Here is a 14710-nt window from a genome sequence, read left to right on the forward strand (position 1 = left end):
ACAATGATGAGTTTGTTGTTCCACCATTTTATTATCTCCCTATCTCTTCTGTTTTTCCTCCTTTTTTTTCTGGCTGTGTGAGCTCTAGCGCGGTGACAGATGGCGGAGCCCTCCTCCTCCTCCTCCACCACCACCACCACCACCTCCTACCTCCTCCTCCTTCTCTCTCTCTCTCTCTCTCTTCTCTCTCTCTCTCTCTCTCCCCCCCGTCTCTCTCCCCCCGCGGGCAAATCTCAACGAATGCGGGCGCATGTCAATCACCGTGCTCTCATGTGATGGCTCTTGCCGGTGACGTGCCAGCCATATGGGCGCTGGCATCACAGCCTTAGCTGGTATGTAACCCCGTCCCCATAGCTCACGGTTGCCAGACGCGCGCTCACGCACAAACGTATACCATCACACACGCATACATGTACCTACTTACTCACATATACACACACACACACAGTAACGCCGAGAGGCACGTCCGTTCACTACCTCTGCTCATTCGAGTGCGCACGCTGGGAGTGAAGCACCTCTAAACAACGGAAGAAGCCGCGCGCCGCCTGCACCTCTACACGCTGTCAAGGAGCGTTGGTTCGCTCACTCGTGCGGTCCCTGAAGATGGTCTGAAACTCGAGCGCGTTTTTTCTCGTCCATCCCCTGTCAAGAGCTCGTGACGAGGTAAGTTGGAACATAAACAACAATAGCAAGATAAAAAAAAAAAAATGTGAGTACTGAGACGCCCGTCCAAAATGGAGGAGAAATTAATTCAATTATCAGGTACTCATGTTTGTTTTATATCATTTTAATGAATTGACCATTTTTTATGAATTTAGCACATTTTGTCGTACATTTTGTGGAGTAAAAGGCCAACCTTTTGGCACAAAACTCCCTATTTGTCGCCTTCTATATTTGAGACTTTGCTTTGGTCATGTTATTCTTATAGATGCACGTGTCTGTAGTCTGATCCCATCAGATCATGGCAAACATCTTACCAAAAAAAATAAAAAAAATAAATAAAGAACAAAAAGAAGTGGATGTTCAAAGAATGTCAAGGTTTTTTTTTTTCGTTTTATTCGATGAGCATGTTTGCACAGATTGTTCCTCACTCCCCCGCTCTCCCGCGTGCCCTTCAACTTTTGACATCCAAATCATACCTTGATTATAAAAGACCGAATACCGAGCCCGAGTCAAAAGGTGGGGAGGAGAGAGGTCTAGGGAGAGGTCTTGAGGATTGGAGTAGCCCCCCTCAGCAGAGCCGTAAGGCTGTAGATAGACCATATGGGATATAATTTGATTTAGAGATTCCTGCGTCTGGACCAAGAATGGGAAAACAAAAGACGATGAGGATGCAAAAAAAACAATCATTTCTGTGGAGGATTTTGATATCAGTCCCGTTACCTCGGCGAACGCCCTCGAGCTTAATGGAGATTTATTGTTGATTTTGTCGATGATTCTCACGTTTAATCTCAGAGAAAATGAAAGGGTGGGACAACGCCATTTGATGTGACAGGCAGTCTGCACTGTGATTTAGCTCTGATTGTGTAGTTTTATGTTCATCAATATATCTTGACATAACAATATTTAAACAGCACGTCGTCGCTGTAGTGGGGACTTTTGGGCAGGGTTTGGTTGGATTGGTAAACCCTGTTGTGTTTTTTTCTTATATATTTAACGAGGGCTAAAGGGAAACAAGCGATTTCCATCTGTAAAAGGTTATCGCAAAAGTGCTTTGAAATCATGCACTCGTGCATACTGAATTATGTGTGAAATCTATTTCGTGTTAGCTGCACGCTCTGTTAATTAAACGTTGTTGTGTTTTTTTCTTCTAATTGAGCAAACCTCCTGAGTCTGAGATTTAAAAACTAGATTTTGCCCCTGGCACACCCCCCGAGATAATTAACCAACCATCAGAGCCTACCTTAACGCTGGCTGCAAGTCATTCTGCTGCTGCACTATAATAACAGAACATGTTAGGGAGGAAGCCAATGGAGGCTTATTGAAGCTGTCAAAGATCACATCGTCTCTGTTTTCTGGGATGGGACTGCACTTAAGCTACTAATCAAGTGGTAGGACGATCAATTTATTCTTTTTTTTTCTTTAGGATTGGTAAAATAGCACCACAGCTTGGCAGTTCATTCTTAAGAGTTGGTTAATGGTGATTTAATTTCTCTTCCTTTTTGTAAAATATTAAACAATATTTTACAAGCATTTTCACCAGAAAATACAGATTATTTTGCATTGGTGCAATATTTGTATTGTTATTGTTTTAAATCTTAAATCGACCTTTTAATTCACTACAGTTTGATTCAGTTAAGAGGTATATAAACCATAGCACAGGCCATGGCATTAAAATGTATATCCTTTTACAGCTTGAGTCAGTGCATGCCTGTAAGCCTTAATTTAATAATCAGCGTGACTTTAAACGAAGCTACAGCCGATCAATTAAATAAAATCCCTTTTGCCTCCTCTGAGGAGAGGTGTGTGTTGAGGATGAATAGTGCTGGAATTCAGCCAGGAGTGTATATGGGCGTCAGGGGGAGTGAAAGTGGGGGCCCCCATGGGACCTGTAATGTGGCCCCTGCCGCTAGGACCCGCTGCGAGAGGACGCGACAGGGCACACGAATGACAGCAGGGAATTAAATGGGGATCCGTCTGGCTACAGCCCATAGCAAAGCATTACGACCTGATTTTTTTTTTTTTTTTGCCACATATGGACGCGATTTGCTTTTTCAGTATTTGAACAAAAGTAATCGATTTTTATTAAGAGTTAACTGATATTTCACTTGGAATAATTATTACCAGATAATCTCGATAATACTTCAAAAGCACAATATTCTGACGTTATGTGCGCAATTTTCTATTTGCCCTGATACGATTGTGTGTTTTTTTTTCTCCAGTTGCTTTATAGACATTATGATCCAAATGTCTGTTTTTTTTTTCGTTTTTGTCTAACACCAGACATATGCTTGCCTTTTGCCTGCGAGGCCTTATATTCGATTATCCATTCTCTTTTCTCCAGAGCCACCATGTTGACGAGGCTTTTCAGCGACCCCTCGCTGCTACCCGATGTGCAGAAATACTCCGGCTGGGCTGAGGACAGCGAAGGAGATGACTCAATCATTAAAGAAGAGGACCAAGACACACAGGACGATATGGATGGGTCTGATCTGAGAGGAGACAGTCGGACGCAATCCGAGCACGCCGGAGAGGACGACGAAGTTGATGAGGTGGATGAAGAGGATGACGGAGAGGATACAGAGGGTGATAGGCCCAAAAAAAGGGGCCCTAAGAAGCGCAAAATGACCCCGGCCCGGATCGAGCGCACCAAGGTGCGGCGGACAAAGGCCAACGCAAGGGAGCGGACTCGCATGCACGACCTGAACTCCGCGCTCGACAATCTGCGTAAAGTGGTGCCATGCTACTCCAAAACACAAAAACTTTCAAAAATCGAGACACTGCGGTTAGCCAAGAACTATATATGGGCCCTTTCGGAGATACTGCGCTCCGGGAAAAGGCCGGATCTTGTGGCCTACGTCCAGACGCTGTGTAAGGGACTCTCCCAGCCCACGACCAATCTCGTGGCAGGATGCTTGCAGCTTAACTCCCGTAACTTCCTAACTGAGCAGCAGTGTCCGGACGGGGGCAGGTACGGGTCCGGCTCCCTCTCCATGCATTCCTACCAATACCAGTGCGCGCGTCTCTCCAGCCCCCACTGCCCACCGGGCTCGAATTCGCACCCGCTGAGGACGCACGGTTACTGCTCGACCTACGACTCTGCGTACGGTGGGGGCGGATCCCCGGAGTACAACAGCCCCGACTACGAGGGGCCGCTTAGCCCGCCTCTCTGCGTCAACGGGAACTTTTCCCTGAAACACCAAGGATCTGCTTCCCCCGACAACGAGAAAGGGTACCACTACTCTATGCATTACTCCGGCCTGCCGGGCTCCAGACCCAGCGGGGCCCACAACCTGGTGTTCGGCTCCTCTGGGCCCCGGAGCGGCATTCACTCTGAAAACGCCCTGCCTTACCACGACATGCACTTACACCACGAACGGGCCCCTGTGTACGATGAACTGAACGCGTTTTTTCACAATTAGAGCCAGAAGCCTGTTGTGCGTCTCCTGCAATCAACAATGTAACACTGCACACTTTTAACAAGCTGAAATTCTGCAGAGAGGTTTAACTCGTTGTCATCAGTGTTTTCCTTTCATGTATTCCGTGTCTAATTTTTATTTTTGGCTTTAGTCAGCGATGTAGTGGAGGGAAATCCATCACAAACGTATTATCAGCTATATCACCACCTTTTAGGCTGAAATGAAACTCTAAAAGAAAATGTGATGCCAACACACAATGGAATTTCAAAATATCATTTAAGAAATAAAAAATAAGGTGCGATTTGTGTTTGTATCGGTGGTGGTTTGCATTTTGAAGACTGAGAGTCAAAGTGAAACCACTTTTTAATTAGCCACATACATCACTGGCGTCAGTTTACATTGGTGGAGGTTTTTGTAATAATGTAAACTTAAAAATAAATCAGTGAACTAACTCGTGAGAATTACATGTATTAGGTTTCTTATGTGTGTAAAAGATTTGGGAGGTGTTGAAAAGATGCAATCTCAAGAAATGCAGAGTGAAATGCTGAACCGAAAAGTGCTCGCCGGTTTGTTCTAGAAGATTCTGAGATTCTGTTCTCCGGCAAAATCAATCGTTTCGCATCTATGCAAATCCCAACAAGAGCACAGCACGAGGCAGCAAGGTCCGAAAGACTCTATGTTTCATCAGCACAGGCTGCACGCACTCACACACACACACACACACACACACACACACACACACACACACACACACACACACACACACACACACACACACACACACACACACACACACACACTCTAACCCAACGAATCTGAATTCCTGGGCAGCCAATTGGATTAACGCCCCCCCCCCCCCCCTTTCCCATCGTTCAAATAAAATGAAGTTCATCTTGTTCGTTTTTTTTCTCATTGATCCATTGTATTGTTTTTTTATTTCAAGCTTCCTTTGGTTTAATATTTTGTTTCGATTTACAATGTTGAATAGGATCTCTAATTATCATTCTAATTGTGATCATTATGATTATTATTGCACGTATTTATTGTGTTGTTTTTGTAATAAATGTTAATAGTCGATGGAAATGGCGGGATCCCATGTGTTGCTGGGCAATTTTCTTTTCATAATATTAAAGTCTTTCAACTTTGTAATCAACCAACTGTGTGGTAAAATAAAAAGACAACGACTGGGACTGTGCAACTTCATTTCTATAACACCTTTCCTGTTAAACACATACTATTAAATAACTTTTCAATTCATTTTCACTCTCCACGTTCGATGGAGGTATTTTATAGTTATTTTTCAAATCGAATTTTTATAGACTTAGACATTTGTATTGTAAGGATAATGAGGTGATTTAAGGCTGCTGGTTCAGCCAAACATTCTTTTATTTTTTTTAATGTTATTGGAAGATAACGGATGATTCAACGTTGAGCATGCTGAAGCCGTAACCTGCAGGAGTTCCTCCCAGAGCCTCGGGGCCTTTATCTAATAAACTGGGACAAGAGGGAGAGGGTACTGTGGCCATTTTCCTGATGAAGTAAAGTGGTGCCAATGTATCATTTCTGATTGGCAGAGAGCTCAGGTTTGCAAAACAGCCTTTCAAAAATATATGGAACGATTTAAATGGCAAGTTTTAGGTGGAAAATATGTGCAGTACATTTTGATTGAATGGCTCAGTGCAGACTACCACCAGAGTCTGGACACCCTGGTTACCAAACACAGACAGTGCAGGTTCACTGATGCCTAGCACTGAATTCAAGGTCATCTCCATTGTAATTTTGGTCTGTTTCATTTTGACCGTTTAGACAAAATGTGGGAAACAAACGGGTTTCAGCACCACGGAGAGCTCCTGTTGCTGCTATTTCACTCAAGCAGGTTAAACTTTCAAGTTAAGGAAACTACAGATAATCCAAAAATATTTTGATATTATTTGATACTATTGAAAAAAAAAAGATTGGTCTAGACTTATGTATCACATGCCTTTAGGAAGGGGCAACAACAACAACAATATGACACATGTTTTACAGTGCTTGAAAAGTAACAGAGAATCGACAACTAAAAATCAGAGAAGTATACGTCTTCTGCTGCATTTTTCCGATACTCAGTAAACGACTGAGACAATTGCTGTTCTCTCAATAGGACTTTCTAAAATAAAATAGAAAACCTGTACAGGCTTATAAAAGGAGTTTGCGGAACTGACAGCGCACAATGAGCCTTAACATTTAGTTTGAATGTCCCTTCAATTTTTTTTTAAAATATATTTCCTCTTTGCATTTAAAATCAAATATAAACTAGGAAGTCGACCCCTTTTCACAGTTCCACCACTTGTAACACACATCTCACTCTTATTTAACCATGGGTTCAATAGTAATCTAAATGCACGGATTTATTCATACTGGGCTATTTCAATCAAATAAACCTGCAAATTAATTAAATACATTCAAACACACTTAGTAACATACACACACACACACACACACACACACACACACACACACACACACACACACACACACACACACACACACACACACACACACACCACAAACACACCCACACACACAATGCAGGGGGCAGCCGTTGCCACCCCGGCGCTTTGGAGCGCTGCCCCGGGACCCATATGCTCCCCAAAATGTCCTGGGCGCTCTTTGCTGTAAGGACACACACAGGCTTTGGGTAGCGACTGATGACGACAATAATACTTGTTTCAATATCAATTAGATATTCAGTATCTTAAAACTGATCATTTCTTCCCCTTTATTTATTTATTTTTTCAAAATTGGCGTGGGCATCAGCTGTGGATTTCCGCCCAGAATGTCCCATAATCCTGTAGTTTTGATTATCAGATATATTAGAATAAAAGTTTATCTTACTTTATTTGAAGAAATTGATACCACCGCATGTTTACCGAATATTTCATCTTCTTATGTCATTATATAAAAATAATAGGTTAACTTCAACGATTTAGGCGTTGGAGATATTGTAAGAATAGGCTATATCATTTTAAATAGTTTCAGTTTAAAAAGTCAACATAAATGTAATATAGCTAATATTAAATTAAATGTCATAATGAAGGGCACTAGAAGATTTAACCAAAGGAGCAATCAGTTTTTGCAAGTTTTGGAAGATTATTTGAAGAGTATTCATAGACAATATAGTTTTAATGGTATTGTAAATTGAAAAGAAAAAATCCCGCACACTACTCTTGCTAAGTATCACCAATTTATTAGAAACAAATAAAAAAATAAATGTATAAACGTTTCCGTCCCTCTGAACCTTTGTCAAGATTTATTGTAAAACACGCAGAACTAATCTGTAATATATTGAAATATAAATAAACTATGATTATATCCTGATTTTTAATTAAAGAATATAGGGCTATATATAATTTGAGCCAAAACATGGCATGTTGGTTAAATATCAGCTAACTGCTAATTGAGGTTTACACATGAAAAAAGTGCTAAAACTCAATATAATTTCTCAACAAAATATTTTAATCTTTACAATGTCATAGAGCAATTCAGCTGACGTTGGTCATGAAGTGCGCTAAATATTTTTTTTTAAATCTTAGTCTGGGAATAAACTGATATAAGCATGCAGCGTTTCGTTTTTGCTTCCGTTTGTGTTTTAATTTTGATTAACCTCAGTACTTTTAAGTTTAATATAAAACCCCTACTTTATAACAACATGTTTCATCAGGCACGCGTCTCTACTGTGAGTGCATGTATTTAGTAGGAGAGTCCTCGTTGGGAATCAAACCTGCAGTTCTGCAGTTTAGGCTTCATGCTCGTGTAACACTTTGTGTTACTTTTAGGCCTCTGTTTTCTTTTTGGCCTCATCAGCAAAGTAAAAAAAAAAAAAAAAGCATGCATTTCTGCAAGAGCAAGCCCAAAAGTGTAGCCGGGAAGCAGTGGGAGAGGGCATCTATCAAAATACTCCCCGACCCCCTTAAACCCCCACCACCTCCTCGTTCTCCACAGTCCGGAGAGAGAGGGTTTGTGTGAGATAGAAAGTGAGAGAGAGGCTGGCAGGCTGGCAGATGAGAGCCGTGCCAAGTCCCTTAATGTTCCCCAGCAGCAGCACCAGGAGCTCCGGAGAGGACAACCCAATGTGTACGCCAGTGTGCCAGTTCACCGGGCCAAAGTGGCACTGCTGGGAGGAGTCGATGTTTCTTTCCTAATTTTTGCAGCATCTGTTCATTATCCAGGACGTTTAAAAACGAGAGCGCTCATCCCGAGTAACCCTTCACCACGCGCACGCACGGCCTCACACACACACACCAAACATACACTGACACACATCAGTAAGACACTTTGAGGGAGAGTTGGATATGCATATTTACCTCTTATGATAGAAAGAAGGATGTGTTGCATCCTGTTCTTACATGTGGCAACTTACAACAAATCAAAGAAATGACACACACACACACACACACACACACACACACACACACACACACACACACACACACACACACACACACACACACACACACACACACACACACACACACACACACACACACACACACACACACACACACACACACACACACACACACACACACACACACACACACACACACACACACAACAACATCAACAACAACAAAACACACACAGAGACTGAAGCCAATTATCCATTATAAAAAAGTCTTAATCAAAAGTTCGGTCAAAGTCATGTTTGTTGAAGTAGGTTGCAAAATGTAGCCTATATATATATATATATTTTTTTTTTTTACTAATATGTTTTTAATATGGTCAACACATATTATGCTAGTTCATCACTGTCATCCTTGTAGTGAAATAATTGATACGCTACAGGCTTCTATATATAGCCTGGAGTTATCTGTGTTTTTTAAAGTTATGTTGCACTTTTCTCTTAAGGAAGGATAAGAAAATGTGTGTTATATGAGTTAATGGGAATTGAATCGCCAGTTGAAGTATTATAGTCACCCCTGATTTAACACAATTTCACAATGGGATTATAATTATTTATTTTTGTCAATTAATCGTTGAATGCTTCATTTTCAATAATTTTGAAAACAAAAGTCTGACGAGTGACTGACAATTGCAGTCAGTCTAAATAAGAAAAAAAAAAAACTTGCATTGCCACTCTGTGCTGCTCTCAGGATGAAAAGTGAGTGAGTGAATCTCGCTGTTTAAATTATCATCTTCATGCCCACTCTTTTTCTCACTCAACTTGGTAGGGGGAAAAAAATCAAGAGTGTTTGTCCGACATAACAGTCAATAGTGCGATTATCAAAATGTCACAAGTACTATGGTGTGAATTCTAATTAACGTCTAGCTAAAAAGAAAAAAAAAGAAAAGAAGTGAGTGTTTTTGCAACATGCAGACATCAGATCATGGTATTTATATGACATGTGAGAGGAGTGGACATTTAGGATTCAATGATAAACAGGTCAGGAGATTATGAGCATTTGAAATCTGTCAGTGATGGAAAAAAAAACTATGAGGAAATGCAATTGAAATGGACACATGTTTGCAACAAATAACACACACACACACACACACACACACACACACAGGCGTGCAACTGAATAATGAATGTCCGCAAAAATGCAAATGGTAGGCTACATTATTAACTTCTTTGGCGTCTGCACACATGCAGTGAAACTAAAATGGAACACATGTGTACAGAGGAAACAATCGTGCAGACTCGGGCCAACCTCTTTGCTAGCCTGTATGCCAGTGCCCCCACATTGCCAGACAAGGGAGCGGGCCTGTCACTGGCAGTCCATTCAGAGGAAATTCCACAACATCTGTTTGTTATCACACAATGGGGCACGGGGCGGCACGGGCACTGGGGCAGAAGAAGAAGAGACAGAAGCTAAACTGAGGGTGTGCTACCGCTGGAGGTCCTGCCAAGGGAGAAACCAGGGCTTCAGGAGGGGGGTGGGGGGCAGAAGGTTGGGGGTAAAGAGGGCAGGGAAGAACGGGACGGGGGGGGGAGGCAGAGGTACAGATCCGGGTGAGCGCCAGGTAGGTTCTAGGACTTTGGATGGTGGCCAGATAGGTTTTGCTGGGGGTTTGGCTGGTGCCAGATGTTGACGCACATGGGTGGAGAAGTGTTCCTTCAGAGATTTGACTGCAGAGTGTGCGCGGAAAGTGCTCTTGACCTGTCCAACAGGCATCCTCACGGCGGCCTGGTTGCGATCTGAGGGTCCGGTGGTGGGGTGTCGCTGCGTGGCTGCGTGGCCCCTGTTTAGGAGGTTAAGTAGGAGCGCGCACGGGAGCACAACTGGATCAGAGGAGGAGAGGGGGGGGGGGGGGGTCGTTGCTGGTCTGCACAGATGGCATGTGTTCGTGCGAGTGTGCGTGCGCGTGTGTTATGATAGGGTTGGATGATGCCCTGGTCACATGGGCAGCAGTAATTGGCCTCCATATTGACCAGTTTGCAGCGCTGGGGGGCGGGCGGTCTCCCAGCTGGACCTGTCAGATAGCATCACATCCACCTCACTGATCACCTCCCGGACGACCTCCGCAGCTCTCCCCGTTTGCTTTCATCTTCCTTCTCCTCCAGCCCTTCATCTGGCCTCCTCCCCGTCACCTTCCGTCACCTTTAATCTTACCTTGCCTGCCTTTTCGTTGCCGTCACAGGGCTGACCTGCTCTGTCTATCACCGCCAGTCTCTACTTTCCACATCTCCTCCAAACTCCTCCACACTCCAAACTCCTTAGAGAGTTCGCTTTGAACAAACCGGCAAACTCCCCTTTCTTCTCTAGAATAACTTTTGTTTCTGATTCCATGTTTTTATGTACGAATAAAGTGAGCTTTGACTTTTGACCTTGAATTAAGCCACCTGAAATGACTATTATTATTTCTTTTTAAGTATTATACTACCTGTATTTCTTTTTTTTTCACCTGATGCTGCAGAAATTGATGCAAGACAAATCTTGAATGTATCATCATATATTATTGATTACAGGTTCAAAATGCATGTGCTTTCCTTGCATGTAAGTACCGAACTTAAAGCAATAAGAGCATTTTGGGAAATATGAAGCTGATGAACTTGTTTTTGGCTTTGCTGGGTTAAAACAAAACAAAAAAAAAATAAAGGATGTAGATAATCTTGGAAACATGTTGAGCATCTCAAGATAATGATGGATTATGCCAGAATCAACAATATTAATCACAAGAAATGCATAAAAGAAGAATTCTAATTAGGTGATGTATTTTTTTTTAAAGAAGTATATGAAAAACAACATCTTGACTCGCTAAAAGAGTTTTTGTTTTTTTTGCAGTGTAAGTGTAAAACAGACCTTTGTGTATCTAAGTGACTTTAAGTGTGCTATCACCCTCCCACCCGGAGCAGTAATGGTGTGTGTTTTGCTGTGAGATGCCCAACTGTGAGGAGTTAGCGCTATAGAAAGGATCTCATCCCAGACTTGGCAGGGGACTGTCTCTGGGTACGTGGAGAACAATCGTCTCTCCTTCGGTCCTGTCAGCCAGCAAACACAGAGCGCTGGCACGTACTCAGTGGGAAAAGTGCAGGATTGACAAGAGGGACGGACACACACATACTAATGCCCATCCCCTTCCTCACAGAACCGAAGATGGGTTCTGATGGGCCTGCTGGGGATTGTGGGATGACACACTGGTTCTGTGGAGTGGATGGAAGTCTGCTGACAGACTTACAGACAGATCCACAGAGAGGGTGAAATAAGAAGGAGGGTCAAAAAGAGAAGAAGATGGAACGGCAGCACAATATCTGCCCCTGCATGCCACTCCGCCAGGGAGAGCACACGCGGGAATACACATACGGGGGTTTCTGCGTGCGTTCAATATACACTCATGTGGACAAGTGTCTTCATCCTGCTGCTCCTCTTCTATCTGTGTTTCTGAATACGTGTGGTTGCAGGAGTGTCACAGCATGCTGTGTGTGCATGCATGCATGTGCGCCTTTACGCGTGAGCAAGAAATGAGGAGGAGGAGAGGTGGAAGTGAAGGGGGAAGTGTGTTTGTGTGTGTGGAGGAGCATGAGGAGGAGGAGGAGGAGGGGGGGGGGGGCATGCACGTTTAAATTCTGTGACATCTGTTCATTACAACTAGAGTGTGTTTATTTTTATACAGCCAGCCACTAGCAGAAAGCTCGACTGGCACCGCTGGTTAATGTACCAGCCCGCTACAACAGCAAAGCAAATGAAATATTAACCGGCAGACAGAAAGGATGGGGAGATGAGCAAGGACAAAGAGAGAGAAAGAGATAAAAGATGAAAAATGATAAGATAATATGTGACAAAAAACGCACACATACACAGTGTCTCCACTCATGCAACCAGAGTCCTCGTTTGGATCGAATTAAGGCGAGAGACTGTGTGCTGTATGTGTGCTGTTGCCAGATAGGCAAGGGTTCATGCATGATGCTTTTCTTAAACAGGTTGCTTTGCTTGAAATGTTCCATAATTAACCTCATCGAACCAAAATACTTGCATCCTGCATATGCACAACATGAAGTGCAACGTGACAGCAATAAAACACAATGCTCACAATACATAGGACACTGCAAAACACCAGTAACATATTGATTATGGCAAAAACAAACAAACAAACAAAAAGAACCAGAAGGAGCTCAGTATGAAGGTCAATTCCTGTTTGGGGTATTTAGCTGCTTAAATATTTTTGAGTGAGTGGTTAAGGATGTCCAGATGGGCCATAGGACATTGAAAAAAGGGCTCTGCGTCCAGAGCGTATAATGGCATGTTGCATTTTAAACTTTTTGATCTTGTTTAAATTGTACTATAGTTTTGCTCCTGTTTTCAAATGACTTGCATTTCGCCATTTATGCGTGGATAATCATATATTGTTTACACCCTTTACCTTGAGCCTAATTTCCTCCAGGAGAGTATTCTAACATGTTTTAGCATTTTAGTAGAACATCATGTGTCTATATATTTGGCTCAATCTGACCTGTCTTAATTGGGCTAGCTTTTTATTTTCCTGCCCTTGCAGTGAAAAAATACTTTCCTCTTTGGCGACCTATAATGTCATCTATCTATTAAAAAAAAAACAGGAAGTGTAGCCAAGATGCTGAGGAGCCATAGTGTTTTATTGGGGTTAAGGTTGCCCTGTTCTGCTGCACACTCCTGACTACAAGAGTAATAAGTATAGCAGACTAACTAGACCCAAACAGCCCTCTAATCAACCCAAGCAACTAGACCTTTGCATCAACAAGCCCTCACAACCATCCCTCCCCTCCTTCTGCCCCACAAACCCACCACTGCCCGGCCCCACTCCCATGCTCCCCTGGGACAGCCTGCTCTGGAATGCCGCTCATGGGGAAGAATCTCGCTGCAGGCGCTCAATATGTCACATGTGTCTCAGAGAAAGAGAGGGAGTCAGAGGGAGGTGTGACAGGTATGTTGTAGTGGTTAAACAAAGCACTGACAGGTTGTCTGTGTCTGTGTTTTTTATATGCGAGTGTGTGAGAGTGTGTGTGTGTGTGTGTGTGTGTGTGTGTGTGTGTATTTGTGTGTGACAGATTTCCAGATTAAAGGTTTAAAGGGTTCAGATTAACAGGCTCAGGACACAGAGCCCTGTTCTGAGCAAAAGGGAATTAAGATGGCATTAACGTCTCCTCTGCACCAGCACATTAGCCATTCATTAGCGTTGGTTGCACAATGAGAACCAGGCCGCCCCTCATTCCCCTCTGTGTTAGTGCATTCATGACAATGTTAACATGCCAGGATGCTTTGTTAAGACCGTTAGCATAGTTTCACCATCACTTATCATCAGGCAACTAACTGTCAATCGTCCTTTACTTCCAAAACATTTTCAGGAATTCTGAAAAATGGCAGGCCACCACAAGATCCCTTTGTTTGACGTTATTGCTAAAGCAAAATAAACAAATCCAAGAATATATGATCAGCTAAAATACAGCAGGTACTTCATTTATAAAGAGCTGTGTATCAGTTGATCATTTTCATATTAAATTTGATATACAAAAAAAAAAAAAAAAAACAGGAACAGGGAAAGCCAAAACGCTTTTTAGCCAAGGCTGGCATCTGCACAGCACTAATCTCTGTGCACCATCACGTCAGAACTCTGCACGAGTGCTCAGTGACACCAAACAAGTGTGCAGGCATGGGCGTAGTAGCTGGGAGAAACGTGGGGCTGACTACCCAGGAACCCAATTCCGGAAGGGGGGCATTTTGGGCCTGAAATATATATATATATCCTTATATAATCCTTATAATATCAGACATTACAATCCCACTGCTTTTGTTCAGATTTAGCCATAACACTGTCATGATTATTCAAAAATACCTGATCATATTGCTCTAAAAACTCTCTCTCTCTATATATACCGGTATATATGGGCAATTAAAAGTGGTCACGATATATACATTTTAAACTTTGGATATTATTAGGGTAAAAATGTAACTGTTTTGATTCACTGCGACAAAGGTAGAAGTCCTATAGGTACCCAAAATTTTGTGATTTCTTGTTTTCAATAATCAGGTATAGCTCAGGTAACTCCCCACACTGTCTAAAATGCACAGTGCTCCCTCTCTCCCCCACCACAGCTTTTGGTTAAAACATGGCTGAAGTTGACATTGTGTTGCAAAATATGGTGTTGAAAATATATATTTTTTGGCAAACTCATCTTA

General features: G+C 42.6%; 1 protein-coding gene across 2 annotated transcripts; it reads left to right on the top strand.

Annotated features, from left to right (window-relative positions):
- The first annotated feature begins 270 nt into the window (after positions 1 to 270).
- LOC109983052 (neurogenic differentiation factor 2) lies at positions 271 to 4082 on the top strand. 2 transcript variants are annotated; one of them, XM_020632563.3, is made up of 2 exons: positions 271 to 663; positions 3005 to 4082. In XM_020632563.3, the coding sequence occupies exon 2, from the start codon at positions 3012 to 3014 to the stop codon at positions 4080 to 4082; it is 1071 nt and encodes a 356-aa protein (XP_020488219.2). In that variant the 5' UTR covers positions 271 to 663; positions 3005 to 3011. The 2 variants fall into 2 exon arrangements, with proteins under 2 accessions (XP_020488219.2, XP_065821076.1); XM_065965004.1 differs by lacking the exon at positions 271 to 663 and adding an exon at positions 1279 to 2051.
- Positions 4083 to 14710: the final 10628 nt, after the last annotated feature.

Source organism: Labrus bergylta, chromosome 16 (assembly GCF_963930695.1).
Source record: "Labrus bergylta chromosome 16, fLabBer1.1, whole genome shotgun sequence".
In the NCBI taxonomy this organism is placed as follows: Eukaryota; Metazoa; Chordata; class Actinopteri; order Labriformes; family Labridae; genus Labrus; species Labrus bergylta.